At 43.4% G+C, this 12295-nt stretch overlaps 1 protein-coding gene across 6 annotated transcripts in view; it reads left to right on the top strand.

Annotated features, from left to right (window-relative positions):
- Positions 1-12295, top strand: part of CA2H3orf20 (chromosome A2 C3orf20 homolog) — a 100280-nt gene that overhangs the window by 38681 nt on the left and 49304 nt on the right. For 4 of the 6 annotated variants that reach the window (XM_019825118.3, XM_045051997.1, XM_045051996.1 and 1 more), the window contains 3 exons: positions 983-1135; positions 1909-2029; positions 7979-8110. In XM_019825118.3, coding sequence (XP_019680677.3) covers positions 983-1135; positions 1909-2029; positions 7979-8110 — 406 coding nt within the window. The remainder of the gene's footprint in view (positions 1-982; positions 1136-1908; positions 2030-7978; positions 8111-12295) is intronic. The other 2 variants (XM_045051999.1, XM_045051998.1) reach the window with 2 other exon arrangements.

Here is a 12295-nt window from a genome sequence, read left to right as displayed (position 1 = left end):
CTAATATTCTTTCTTCTCTTCTCTCTCCTGTCCTTCTGGAACTCCTGTTATGGATATGTTGATATGTTTGATGGTCTGCCATAGGTCTCTTAGGCTCTGTTAAATTTTCTTCATTCTTTTTAATTTGTGCTTCTCACACTGGATAAACCCAATTGATCTATCCTCAAGTTCACTGATTCTTCTGCTTCAATCTGCTGCTAAACCCAGCTAGTGACTTTTCATTCTAGTTATTGTACTATTCAGCTCCAGAATTTCTATGATTATTATGATTCCTATCTGTTTATCTCTTTTTCCCCCATTAATGGGAAACCCATAAGAGGTTGAACCCCAGTGATAACCACTGAAAGTCTTCTGTCTGGGCACTACTGAAATTCCTACAGTAGCTGCCCACACCATGTTCTCATTTAGTTGAGACCAGTGCTTCTTGGAGTCACCTTAGTAGGAAATGAGCAGGGAAACATTGCCTGCTCTTCTAGACTGATCATAAGGGAAGGCAGCCTGACAACATTAAAAATATCACTGGCTTCAGAATTCAGGTCCTGGTTCTGCCACTTCCTTGTGGTGTCACGTGGGGAAGATCATTTCTCTGGTCCTTGGATTTCTCATCTGTAGGGTGGCCAACTTGTCCTGGTTTGCCTGGGACTTTCCTGGTTTTAGCACTGAAAGTCCCACATCCCAGGAACCACCCCCACCCGCACCCCCAGACACAGAGAGACCCTACTCATCTCTGAGATGGAGATAATACTACCTACCACAGGTAGGTTGTGAGGAATAGAAAGAAGATACAAGAAGGCACCTGGGGCATGGTTGGGTTCCATAGTCATTTAGTTGTTACTTATGCAAAGTGCAGGGAGGGTCTTTGAAGACTGGGAATGATGCACCAAATAGCTATCATTTTGACATGTAGACTTACTTTCCATGGAGCACCTGAAAGCAGAACCCGGAGAGTTTTCTGCTAGTTCTCCTTGACCATTTCTGCCAGCTATCCTTCTGGAAATATTGCCATGTGTCAGATCCCCACGTGCTGCAGAGGGAGAACCATCACCTGCCTCTTTAATGACACACCCAGCTTCTCCTTTCTGGCTCTGTTCAATGCTGAAGGCCAGGGCTGTGTTCACTACAACCTGAAGGCCCGGTGAGTTGGTTGGGGGAATCCTGGCCCCATAGAAGTATCTTTGATGGTGACAAAGGGAGGCACCATGGGAAAAGGAGGGGCCATCAATGTCCAGAGGTCTAGGAGGGCAGTGAGACAGGGTTAAAGTAGGGCCTGCAGGGTGTAGGTATTTTGATGCCTGACCTTTGCTTGCTGGATCCATGTCATAGCAAAAGAGAGGGGCAATTCCCAAAGTCCTACTCCTCACTTATACCCTCAGGGCACTAAGATCTTGATTGTTGACTTGGATGGAATTCCTAGAAGAATTACTTAGTAGAGAAAATTTTTTTATACCAGGAGTAAGTGAAGGAGAGGCCATGGGTACCACTTCCGTGGGGTCTTTTAAGAGAGGCACATATTCTTGTCAGCCAAAAACTGATTTTATTTTGGCCTTTCATGAGGAACTGTTCTCAGAAGGAATGACTCTTGCATTATAGATGTTCCATTTCCCAGTTTGTCACCTGTATGCTCCAGCTCTTGGGCAACAGGACACACATTCTATTTCTTCCCCTGTTGGATGTGGCCTGAACCTCCATCATCTCTCAGACCTGCCCTTTCTGACAGACATTCCAGTAGCATCAACAGGTGAAAGGGCCTAAGACCACATTAGGCAGAGGAAGTGAGGCTGCCTGCTGGACTTCATGGTTCCTTCAGCCCAAGACAGTGTCTCAGAGCCCTGCCTTCCTGTAGCCTATAGTGATGAGGGCTTCCTTCAGGGGCCTGGCATCAACTTCTCACCTCTGAATTTCTCCTAGTTGCCCATTTGTCTTGGTCTTGGATGAGGAAGGTGGGACCACCAATGACTACGAGGGCTACGTAGTCCACAAGTGGAGCTGGACTTCCAAGACAGAGACTTTGCTCTCCCTGGAATATCAGGTGGGCATGGACAGCACAAGTGAGGTGGCTTTGGCAGTCTTCCTCAGACTGCCCAGCATTAAGAGTCATAGGGCTGCCTGTAAGACAGGTGCTTTTCCCTTAAGGAGCTTATGGTCTCATTCAGAGTTTCCCCAGTTGATGAACAGTGGTTGGGAGCTGGCTGAGGTAAACTTTTCACCAGTCTACAGTAACTGTTGGCTGCCATACTGACTTTCTTAGTAATATCCCTCCTTTTTTATTTTTATTATTTTTAATATTACTACATTTTGATGGTTAAATGCCCTTCACTTTATGAAATAACTGTTATAGTAGTTGCTGTCTTTATTTTTGATGCCTATACATGGCAATAAGAAAAGTTAGCAATTCTATGTTGGTCTTCTCACCTTCTGTTTTTATAATGTTACTATGTCATGAAAGTCAAAGGTGGCTGACAAACACAAGCCCTTCTTTATTATTCATTTGATTACTCAGACAGCCACTCATCAAAGATTCATCAAATAATAAATTAGTGTGGAATTACTAATACGAAATAATGATAAATCTAATTTATTAATAAAGCAACTAAATGTGCTTGTTACTTTATCTAGAGCAGACTTTCTCATCCTTGGCAGAACTGACATTTGGGATAGATAAGTCTTTGTTATAACTATGCATTGTAGGATATTTATCAGCATTCCATCAGATGCCAGTACTACCCACTCCCCAAACTGTGACAACCAAAAATATCTCCACACATTGCCACATGTCCCCTGGAGGAGAAAGTTGTTATTGATTGAGAATCACTGATCTGGGGGTAGAAAGATCCGCAAAGCCCCCAAGGAATCCCAAAGTCCAGGAGAGTAATAAGAACACAGGATAGAGAAGAATAAGGGTGTGAGAGAAAAGAAACAAGCTCATAGGGTTGGAATTCAGAGAAAGATCACAGAACATAGAATACACTCAAGGTGGCCTGATATTTAGAGCCTCAAGGTAAGGATTATGGACAGAAATACTCTAGGAGTATGCGGTGGGGCTCAGGCACCTACCCCTAATTGTCTGTCTTGTGCCCTTTCTGTTCATCCTCTAAATTGGCCACTGGATTCTCATCCTTGTATCCTAATTCCCATAGATCACACCTCTGCTCAGAAACATTCAATCCCTTAAATATATCTCATCTTTCCTATTAGGGAATAGGCCTGAAGTGTTCTCCCTCCTCTCTCTACCAATCCAAATTTCCCCTCCTTCACAGCCCTGCTCATACTTCCCCTCCATCATGGCACTGCAGCCCACATCCATTTGTCTCTTCTCATAGTACTCACAGTCTGGGTTAGTTATTTGATAATTAGTCATGCAGTGAAGAGGTCTTCAGCTCTGGTTGCTTATCAGAACCACCTATGGAACTTTAAAAAATGCAGATCCCCAGGCGTAGCCTCAGAGAGATTCTGATTCAGGTGGTCTGTCAAGAATGCTAGATTTCTGTAGTTGTCACAAGTACTTCTGATGCTTGGCCAGGCCTGAGATTGTCAATCTAGGGGTATATTGAATTGTTGCCTTAATATTAAACTTTTTCCAGCTCTATGAAAAGTTTATAATCCATAAAGATTATAAATTGGTGGCAGACAGGCACCATGTTTTATGTATCAGTGTGACCAAGTGGACAGAGAGCTGGAATGAGAGTCTAAGAAGCCATGTGTAGTGCCAGCCTTGCCGACTCTGGCTGTGAAGCTTTGTGAAAATCACTCAGCTCCTGAGTATTGGTTGCCTCATCAATACAAAGTGCTTTTGTGAGAACTAAATAAAATAATGGCGGGGAAGTTGCTTTGACATCACTAAAGTGTTTTGGCAGCGTAGTTCAGTTCATTGTTCTGTCCCCTGGAGCTGCATCTAGAAATGCATAACAAGGGCTAATGCAGTCAGGAGTGGTCTGAAAGATGAGGTGTCCTTTGAATTGTAATGTGAACATGTGTGAATATGATTCATGTAGATAGAAGGAAGGGAGAGTATTCTGATTAGAAGGAATAGCATCTGTAAAGACTTGGAGTTGGGACTCTGTATGGAATCACAGGTGCTTCTTGGGGCACCTGGGTGGCTCTATCAATTAAGCATCTGACTTCGGCTCAGGTCATGATCTCGCAGTTTGTGAGTTTGAGTCCCACGTCAGGCTCTGTGCTGACAGCTCAGAGCCTTGGAGCCTGCTTCAGATTCTGCATCTCCCTCTCTCTCTGCCCCTCCCCCACTCATGTCCTGTCTGTCTGTCTGTCTCTCTCTCTTTCTCAAAAATAAACATTAAAAATTTTTTTTAATAAAATAAAAAGTTCACAGGTGCTTCTTGTAAAAAAAAGAGGGAGCAGGAGGTGTATCTTCTGTGGGGTGGAGGTAAGAGGTATTGGATGTTAGGCTGAGGAATTTGCTTATTGTCTTGCAGACTGCATTGGACAGTTTGTTTTCACCCAGATGTTTACCATTTCCAGGGTTTTGCATTCCTCTGAAAATCCAAGTTTCCCCATAGTATAATTTCTCTTCAGCCTGAATAAGTTCCCTTAGTATTTATTGAAGTGTGCAGATCTGCTGGCAACAAATTCTGTTTGCTTTAATGTGAAAAAATATCTTTATGAAAGGATATCTTTGCTGGGTGTGGAATTCTGGGTTAACAGAATTTTTTTTTTCCTTCCAGCATTTTAAAGATGCTGTTCCACTGTGTATATCCTCTAAAGTTTATGATGAGAAGTCTGTAGTTACTCAAATCGTCGCTCATTTTCTCTAGCTGCTTTCAAGATTTCTTCTTTAATTTGATTTTCTAAGTTTGACTATGATGTGTCCAGGTGTGGTTGCCTTTGTTCTGTTGGAGGTTTACTTGAATTTGTAAATTAATGTCTTTCACCCAATTTGGGAAATCTTCTGTCATTATTTTAGGGGAAAATGTGCTCAATCTCTCTCCTTTTCCCCCAGACTCTAATTATGTTTTTTTTTTTAACAGCTTTTAACATTGTCTCAATATACTCCTTCTTTCTTCTTGTCCTATTTTCTTCTCTTCTCAGATTGAATAATTTCTATAGATCTATCTCCCAAGTTCATTGATTTTTATTCTGACATCTTCATTCTGCTATTATGCTAATCTAATCCTGTGAATTTTTTTATTTCAAATATGTATTTTCCAGTCTAGAATTTCCATTGAGGTTTTTTTATATTGTCTATTTCTGTGCTGAGATTTCCTATTTTTTCCATTATTACAAATATAATTTCCTTGGCTTCATTGAGTACAGTTAAATTAGCTGCCTTAAAGTTCTTGTCTAATAATTTCAACATCTGGGACATACCAGACAGGATTGGTTATCTGTTATTTTGAGAATAGCTCACACTTTACTAGTTCTTTACATGTTGAGTACTTTTGGATCACTGACATTGTGTACATTATCTGAGGATCTATGGATTGTGGAGTCTGAATTCTGATGTATTTCTCTGAAGAGTGTTAACAGTTTTGTTTTAGCAGGCAGTGAACTTGGTTAGACTCACGTCCCAAACTTTGTCTTACCACAGTGGGCAGGAGCTCACATCTCAGTTCAGCTTTTCTGATTCCCTAGCAGTTAGCTGTCTTGAGTCTTCACTACTCATGCATGGTTCAGTGATTAGCCAGGGATATGGATGGTTTATTCATAGGATTTGGGCATCTATTTCTTTGGCACTGTCCCTTCTGGAATTTTTTCCTTACTTTTTTGTGATTATAATTTCCACAGGTTTAGTCCTTTGGTTCTCTGGGCCAGAAAGATGATAGTGTTTTGGCCATGACTGCAGTTTGCCTTCAGGCTAAAACTGTAGAGTGGAAATTCATCCCATGCTAGCCCTTTCTTTTAAGTTTTGATTCTTCAAAATTTGCCTGCTTTTGTTTATTCATCAGAGCCTTTGGGTCATTGGGGTTTTTTTTGTATTTTTTTTCAAGTTCTGTGGGAGGGTCAGCCTGTTAGAAGCTGACTCAGCTATACTGGAAGTATAGTATAACCAGCCGGTTAGTTTCTAAGTTGATGGCTGGCATGGTTTGTCCAGCATTTGTGTGGAAAGCTGACTAGTAAGGGAAAGATCAGTGGATGGGATAGTACAAAGCCTGGTTATGGAGTTACTAGCCAGGTCTGACACGATGAAGGGCAGCAGCAATATATTTTAAAGGAGCCATTTCAATAGAAGGATTCAGTGACATTCAGGCACAGGCTATAGGGATAAATGAGAGGAAAGAGAAGTATAGATGACTCCACAGTGGAGTATGTGCTTGGGTGGAAACAGAAATTTCTGAAGGATCGGACATCAATATAGTTTTAGATGTGCTGATTTGGCTCAGTGCCTTTTGTGACCTAATCCTTGCTAAGGGTGAGAGATTAGAGAGGACAGATATATGTGATAGACTGGCTCATGAACTCCCAAGAAGATGAGCAGTGAATGAGCTTGTAGAGAAATCATCCAGGAAGCAGGGATAATAAATAACAGTTGTACTGTGCTAAGACTTGTGCATGTTTTACCCCAGAAAATCTGCTCAGTCCCCTAGGATAAAGCTTCTGTTACTGTCCCCAGGCTCGGAGAAGGCAACCAATTTGCCTAAAATTGCTCCTCTGGTAAGTAGCTACACTGGGATTTGAACCCTGTCCAGCTGTAGCACTTAAGCTGTCAACCACATCTCTCTACTACAGTCTCTAGAAGGAGAACAGGAGAGGGTAGGGTTTTTCCTTAAGTGGAAGTGATCAACAAATTTGAAGATGTCAAAAGGCTTGGCAAGAAGACAGCTGTGGAGTAAATATTTTCTAGGTGCTGGAGAGTACTAGCATTCAGACTGCGGAGTATAAGGAAGGGATTCAGTAGTGAGGAAATTGAGTGTAGACCTTGGGGCCAACAAGTGGAATAGTAGAAGTAAATGGAAGAAGCAAAATGAAGAGTATTTGCTTAGTTCAGAGGAGTCCTTGGGTACATGTAGGTCAGGGACTTTGAAAATGGAAGAACACGTCACCACACAGGTACCTACATAGGTAGGGCCACCGTGTATACATAACTCTCTGTACACATGAACCATCCAGGGACCTCACACTGGAGTTGTGCTGACACATCCTGACAGTATCTGCTCTTGTGTGTGATGGGTCATTGTCACTTCCATAATCTTTATCTCATTTGAACCTAATATTAGCCTTTCACCTATTTCCTGTTGAGGAATTTGAGCTTCAGAGAAGGTCAGTAGTTTGCTAACAGAGGCAGAACTCAGACTTACTTCTAGAACACAAAATTCTCAGAAAGGAGTGAGTTGCTATAAAGGCAGCTCATCCTCTCCCTGTTCCTATCTGGGATTGCTACATAGAAAATCCCACCCTTTTGGAAGTGATTTTAAAAAGGGGCAGGGGTGGGTAGGTTCCTTTGGCTCCTCTTCAGGGGAAGAGTAGTGACATATGTGGTGATTGAGGGGAGAAGACTGAGTATGTGTGGCTCAGCCCCTGCTGGGTTCCCTTTTGTCATCTGCCCACCCACCTGTGGAGGGGTGCATTCTGATGCCTCCTGCCATGTTGTCAGCTTCTGGAGGCAGCTCTGCATGCTCTAGACCAAGGTTCATAGTCAGAATTGGTGCCTGGGTGGACATGTTGTCTGATTCAGATATAGTGTAGGCTTATGACCCAAGCTGCATTTCCACCCAACTCTACTAGAACCAAAGCTGATTCGCCTGTAGACTCCTATGTCTCTTTCACAGTTGGTTCCAAGCTTGGGCTGGAAAGTGAAGGGGCAGGGGTAGGAAGGCATCAGTTACTTTTTCTGCCAATCCCCCAAAGAAAGACTGGCATTCTTTCTTCTCCATGAAAGCTAAATTCCAACATAAGAACTGGAAAGATCTTACAGCTATCTCAGTCCCAAGCCAGGAGGGATTTTATGCTTTGTGGAGAGTAAGGAGTGGGGTATGGATAATAGAAGCAGAGATCCACTAAGTATTGGTTTCTTCATCTTCAGGTGAATGAACAAATTAAGCTGACGGTTCTGAGCCAGGACTCCATCATAGTCACCTTCACCTCCCTAAATGAGACAATAACACTCTCTGTTTCAGCCAACAATTGTCCGCATGGAGTAGCGCAGGATAAACGGGTAAGCCAAAGCAGACCAGGTCCCCAGGCCTGACCCCAGGGTATCTCAATGTGAATTGCCACCCCATATTTCAATGCCTATGCTCCTCCTCTTCCTCCACCCCTGCCCTAGGCAGGGCGCTACCTCTTTCTCTGACTAATGGACTCCTACTCATCATCATTCACTACCTGATGTTAGTACCATCTTCTCCGTGAAACTTCTACCTGTTAGAAGTCTTTCAATTGTGATTGTATCCAATGCAGATTGGCTTAAACATAAAGACAGACTGTATTGGCTCAGTAAACTGAAAAGTCTATCAGTAAGCAGCTTTAGGCACGGGTGAATCCAGGATCTCAAATGATTCCATTCAGATCTTCCCATCTCTTGGCTCTGCTTTCCATTTTGTTGGTTTCGTTCTCAGAGAGTTTCTCTCCTTATGGTAACAAGATTGTCATGGGCATCTCTGGGCTTGGTATTCTATGAGCTTTGTTCTTCCTAGGAGAAAGAGGGCTTCTCTTTCCTAAGTGCTTCAGTAGAAGCACCAACATTGCTGCCTCTGCTTAAAATGGCCCCCATGGCCAGGAGCGCATGTTGCTCTCGCAGGCTAGGCTCAAGTGTCATGTCCATCCTGAGAGCCAGGGCATGATCAGCCCCAGGTATACCACCTGCATGATGGATGAGGCAGGAACATCATGGCGCTGTTACCAGAAGAGAGAGAGATGATACTGGAATGAATTACTACCAACGTGTGATGATGACCCTCTCCACCACCCCCTTTCCCATCCCAAGGAGAGTCTACCTCTCCCTCTGCTCGGCCCTCCCAGTCATGACTCATCTCTATTCTAGCACTCCTTTATTTGTAAGCCTATCTACTCTACCAGATTGGGAATTTCCTGTGGTTCCTACTGATGTCTGTTTTCACCAGAGCCCCAGCACAAGGACTGCTTCAAATTAAGTACTTACTAAGTATTTGTTGGTGGGTGAGCAAACAGTGGAGACTAGAAGCTCACTTCTTCCATTTGCTGTGTCTTCATGGATCTTTATATGTACCTGGTCCCTAGTCAACATTGTGGAGCGAGATTGGAGAGGATAGAGAGGACACAGTCCCTGATCCCTGAGGGGTTTACAGTCTAGTAGGGAACAGTTGACATATACCTTGAGACTGGGATAACCAAGGGCTCATTAATGGAGCAGACCACTTGCATTGCACAGAGCGCTTTGCTGGGATTCCACTGGGGAAGCCTCCTTGGAACAGTAGCAGGAGGACCACACCTCCCAGTTTCCCCAGGGCCAGTCCCAGTTTATACCTGCCAGCCCAGAGGAATTGTTAATAGCATCCCCTTTCACTCTCAATAGTGTCCAGGTTTGCGTGATCAGTTATATGACCATCCAGAGGGCAGTTCACCCTCCCCATGTTCCTCTCTGGAGCTGAGCAAGGCTCTTGTGCCACAGGGGCATTTGCCACCAAGGCTCATAGACTCACAAAGCTGAAAGAGCCCATGAGGAGAAGCCAGCCCAAAGTTCTCACTTTACATGCAGACATGGAGGCAGGCATTTGCTAGGGGCCCATGCTATTTGAATAAGGCACAGAACACCTGTGTTTTTCTTGGAAGAGAGCATTGCACCTGTTTTTCACTGCCTTTTCATTTCAGCAGGATTTCAACTTCATTAATTCATTTAGTAATTCAGTAAACATTTATTAGCACTTGCAGTGTGCCAAGTTGGCTGCAGGGATGTAGAAATGGAAGAAATCTCACTCCCTCTAGTCTCTAAGGTATCTTTGGTCTAATGGAAGGGGGCAAAAGCTTCAACAACCCGCTGTAATCCAGCTGGATTGGTGCAGTGTGCTAGGGAGGGGGCACTGTGGGAGTCACTGGGGTACCAGGAGAGAGTGTGTCACTTAAAGGGGCCTCATAGGAGCACCCAGGAAACTCAGATGCCTGTGACTTCAGGCTGCACTCATTACTTCAAAGAGCAAAAGAACCCCAGGGTTCTGACTCCATCTGGGCTAAGATGACAATCATGCTTATTGATGAGTCCACCCTGCCCATTTGGTTCCATGCTATTACTCTAAATGTTGCTGTTATGTGACTAAGTACACACGATATATGAGGTCATATGTCTATATTTCTTAAAAAGCTTTTTCAGCTGTGTAAAAAAAAAAAAAAACGTGAGCTTACTTTTCTTACCAAAGGCAACGGGTATTAGAGAATTGTTCTTTCCCATAAAGTTGCAATAATGCTTCATTTTCCTGGCAACCTCTTGTCTGGCAATTGCTGCAGCCTGGATCATAGCTGAGAACCAGGATGTAAGCAATTAAAGAACCCCATGAACAGCCAAGCCAAGAGAGGTCACTCTATGTCCAAATACCAAACATGCCCTCTGGGACTAGGAAAGCCCCTTAGTAATTCAAGTCTTATTTTGTCTTACCTAAACGCAATCTTAGAAGCTAGACCTAGAAATCCAGAAGTCCACGACAGAGTCCTGTCTAATATGGTAGCCACAAGCCACAGATGGTTACTGAGCACTTGCAATGTGACAAGCCCAGATGGAGATGGGCCATAAGTGAAAATGCATGCTGCATTTCAAAGACTTGGCATGGAAAGAAAATGCAAAAATTTCTCATGAATAGTTTGATTCTATGTTAAAACCATCATTTTTTGATATATTGGGTTAGGTAAAATAGTTATTAGGATTAATTTCACCTTTAAGAGCTTTTTTATGTGGCTACAGGAATGTTTACAACCACATGTGTAGCTTGTATTTTATTTGTGCTGGACCATGTGGTCTAGAAGGTGGCATCTTCATAACGGAAGCTCACAGAGGCAGTTTGACAGTGTGGTAGAAACCTGGAAAGCTATTTAAAAGGACATCATAACTCAAAAAGCACAATTGTCTTGGGGACATTTAGCATAGGGATAAGCAGACCAATACATTAAAACAGCTTCTGAAAACAGTGCTGTGTTCTAGTCTATAGTCATTGATATTGACCAAGAAGACTGACTTGCCATAAAAGTGACAAGGTAATAACCCCTTCTGTTTGAGAACACAGATTTCTGACTAGACAAACTCCAATAAATGAGGAAATATCAACTTTATTGTAGGTAACACAATTCTCAAATGTTGACTTTAGCTGCCAAGTTAAGCATCTTGGAATATTTTTACATGAAATCCTAAGGTCCAGAAAATTGGTTCATCGTAGATTCTTGGACCATCAGAGCTGCAAGGGGCCCCTGAGAATACTTGCTGATTGTGCGGGCTGGCCTAGGCTAGGAAGGGGCCATAGAGCCTTGGGCTAGTCCCTTCCCTTTCTGGGACTCAGTGTCCCCATCTTTATAGTGACATGTAAGGGCCTGCCTGGCTTCCACACACTCCCATCCTGGGACTTTTACAATCCATTCAACCTTTTCTAGGTCTGTGTGTTTGGGGCTAGTTATGACTCATCAGCAAAATCCATGGCAATCTAGAAAAGCTGAGGGTGGGGATTAGGGTGGCCTCCTCCCACAAAGTTCCCGTCACTGAGAAGCTTGTTAAATGGCTTCCCCAGACACCCATCACCTTGGAAGGAGCCACCTATCAGAGTGACAGGCAGGATGGCAGTCCTAGCTTTTACAGCCCTGCAGCCAGGCTTCTCACTAAATATTTCTATCAAGGCAGCACTTTGGAAGTGAGGCAACACCTCAATTTAAATGTTTTATTAGCCCAGAGTGCCACCTCAAAACCTTATTGGAAGCAGGCTGAGTATAAATTACAAATAAATAAATAAAATTAGCCCAGAAGCAGCAGCTGGGGCCAACAACCAGAAGGATGGTTGAAGCTTTGCTATTAATTGGGGCATCCTTTACGGAAGTCCTGACTGCAGGGCAAAGAAGAATCTATAGACTGACTTCGTCACACTTCAGAAAATCTGTCCCCCATCCATCCCATTCTCTCTACTTGAGGCTTCAATTCCACTGAAGAAAATTTTTTCTGCAACTGCTCTGTATTAAGCAGGAGATATAGAAAGCAAAGATCCTGCCTTGGAGGGGCCAGTCACATTGAGAGATAAAGAAAGTACAAAATGGCCAGGCCCAGGGTGGAAAGGACAGCAATGGGCCCTTATGCTGGTTTAGCATGGAGAGCACTTCCCCTGGCTGAGGAAATCAACAAAGGCTTCCTGGAGAAAAGGTCAGACCCCGACTGTCATGAACTCCGAGATCTGAGCCT

This window comes from Felis catus, chromosome A2, assembly GCF_018350175.1.
Source record: "Felis catus isolate Fca126 chromosome A2, F.catus_Fca126_mat1.0, whole genome shotgun sequence".
In the NCBI taxonomy this organism is placed as follows: domain Eukaryota; kingdom Metazoa; phylum Chordata; class Mammalia; order Carnivora; family Felidae; genus Felis; species Felis catus.
The sequence above is the reverse complement of the archived record's forward strand: the minus strand, read 5'-3'. Positions and strand labels throughout refer to the sequence as shown.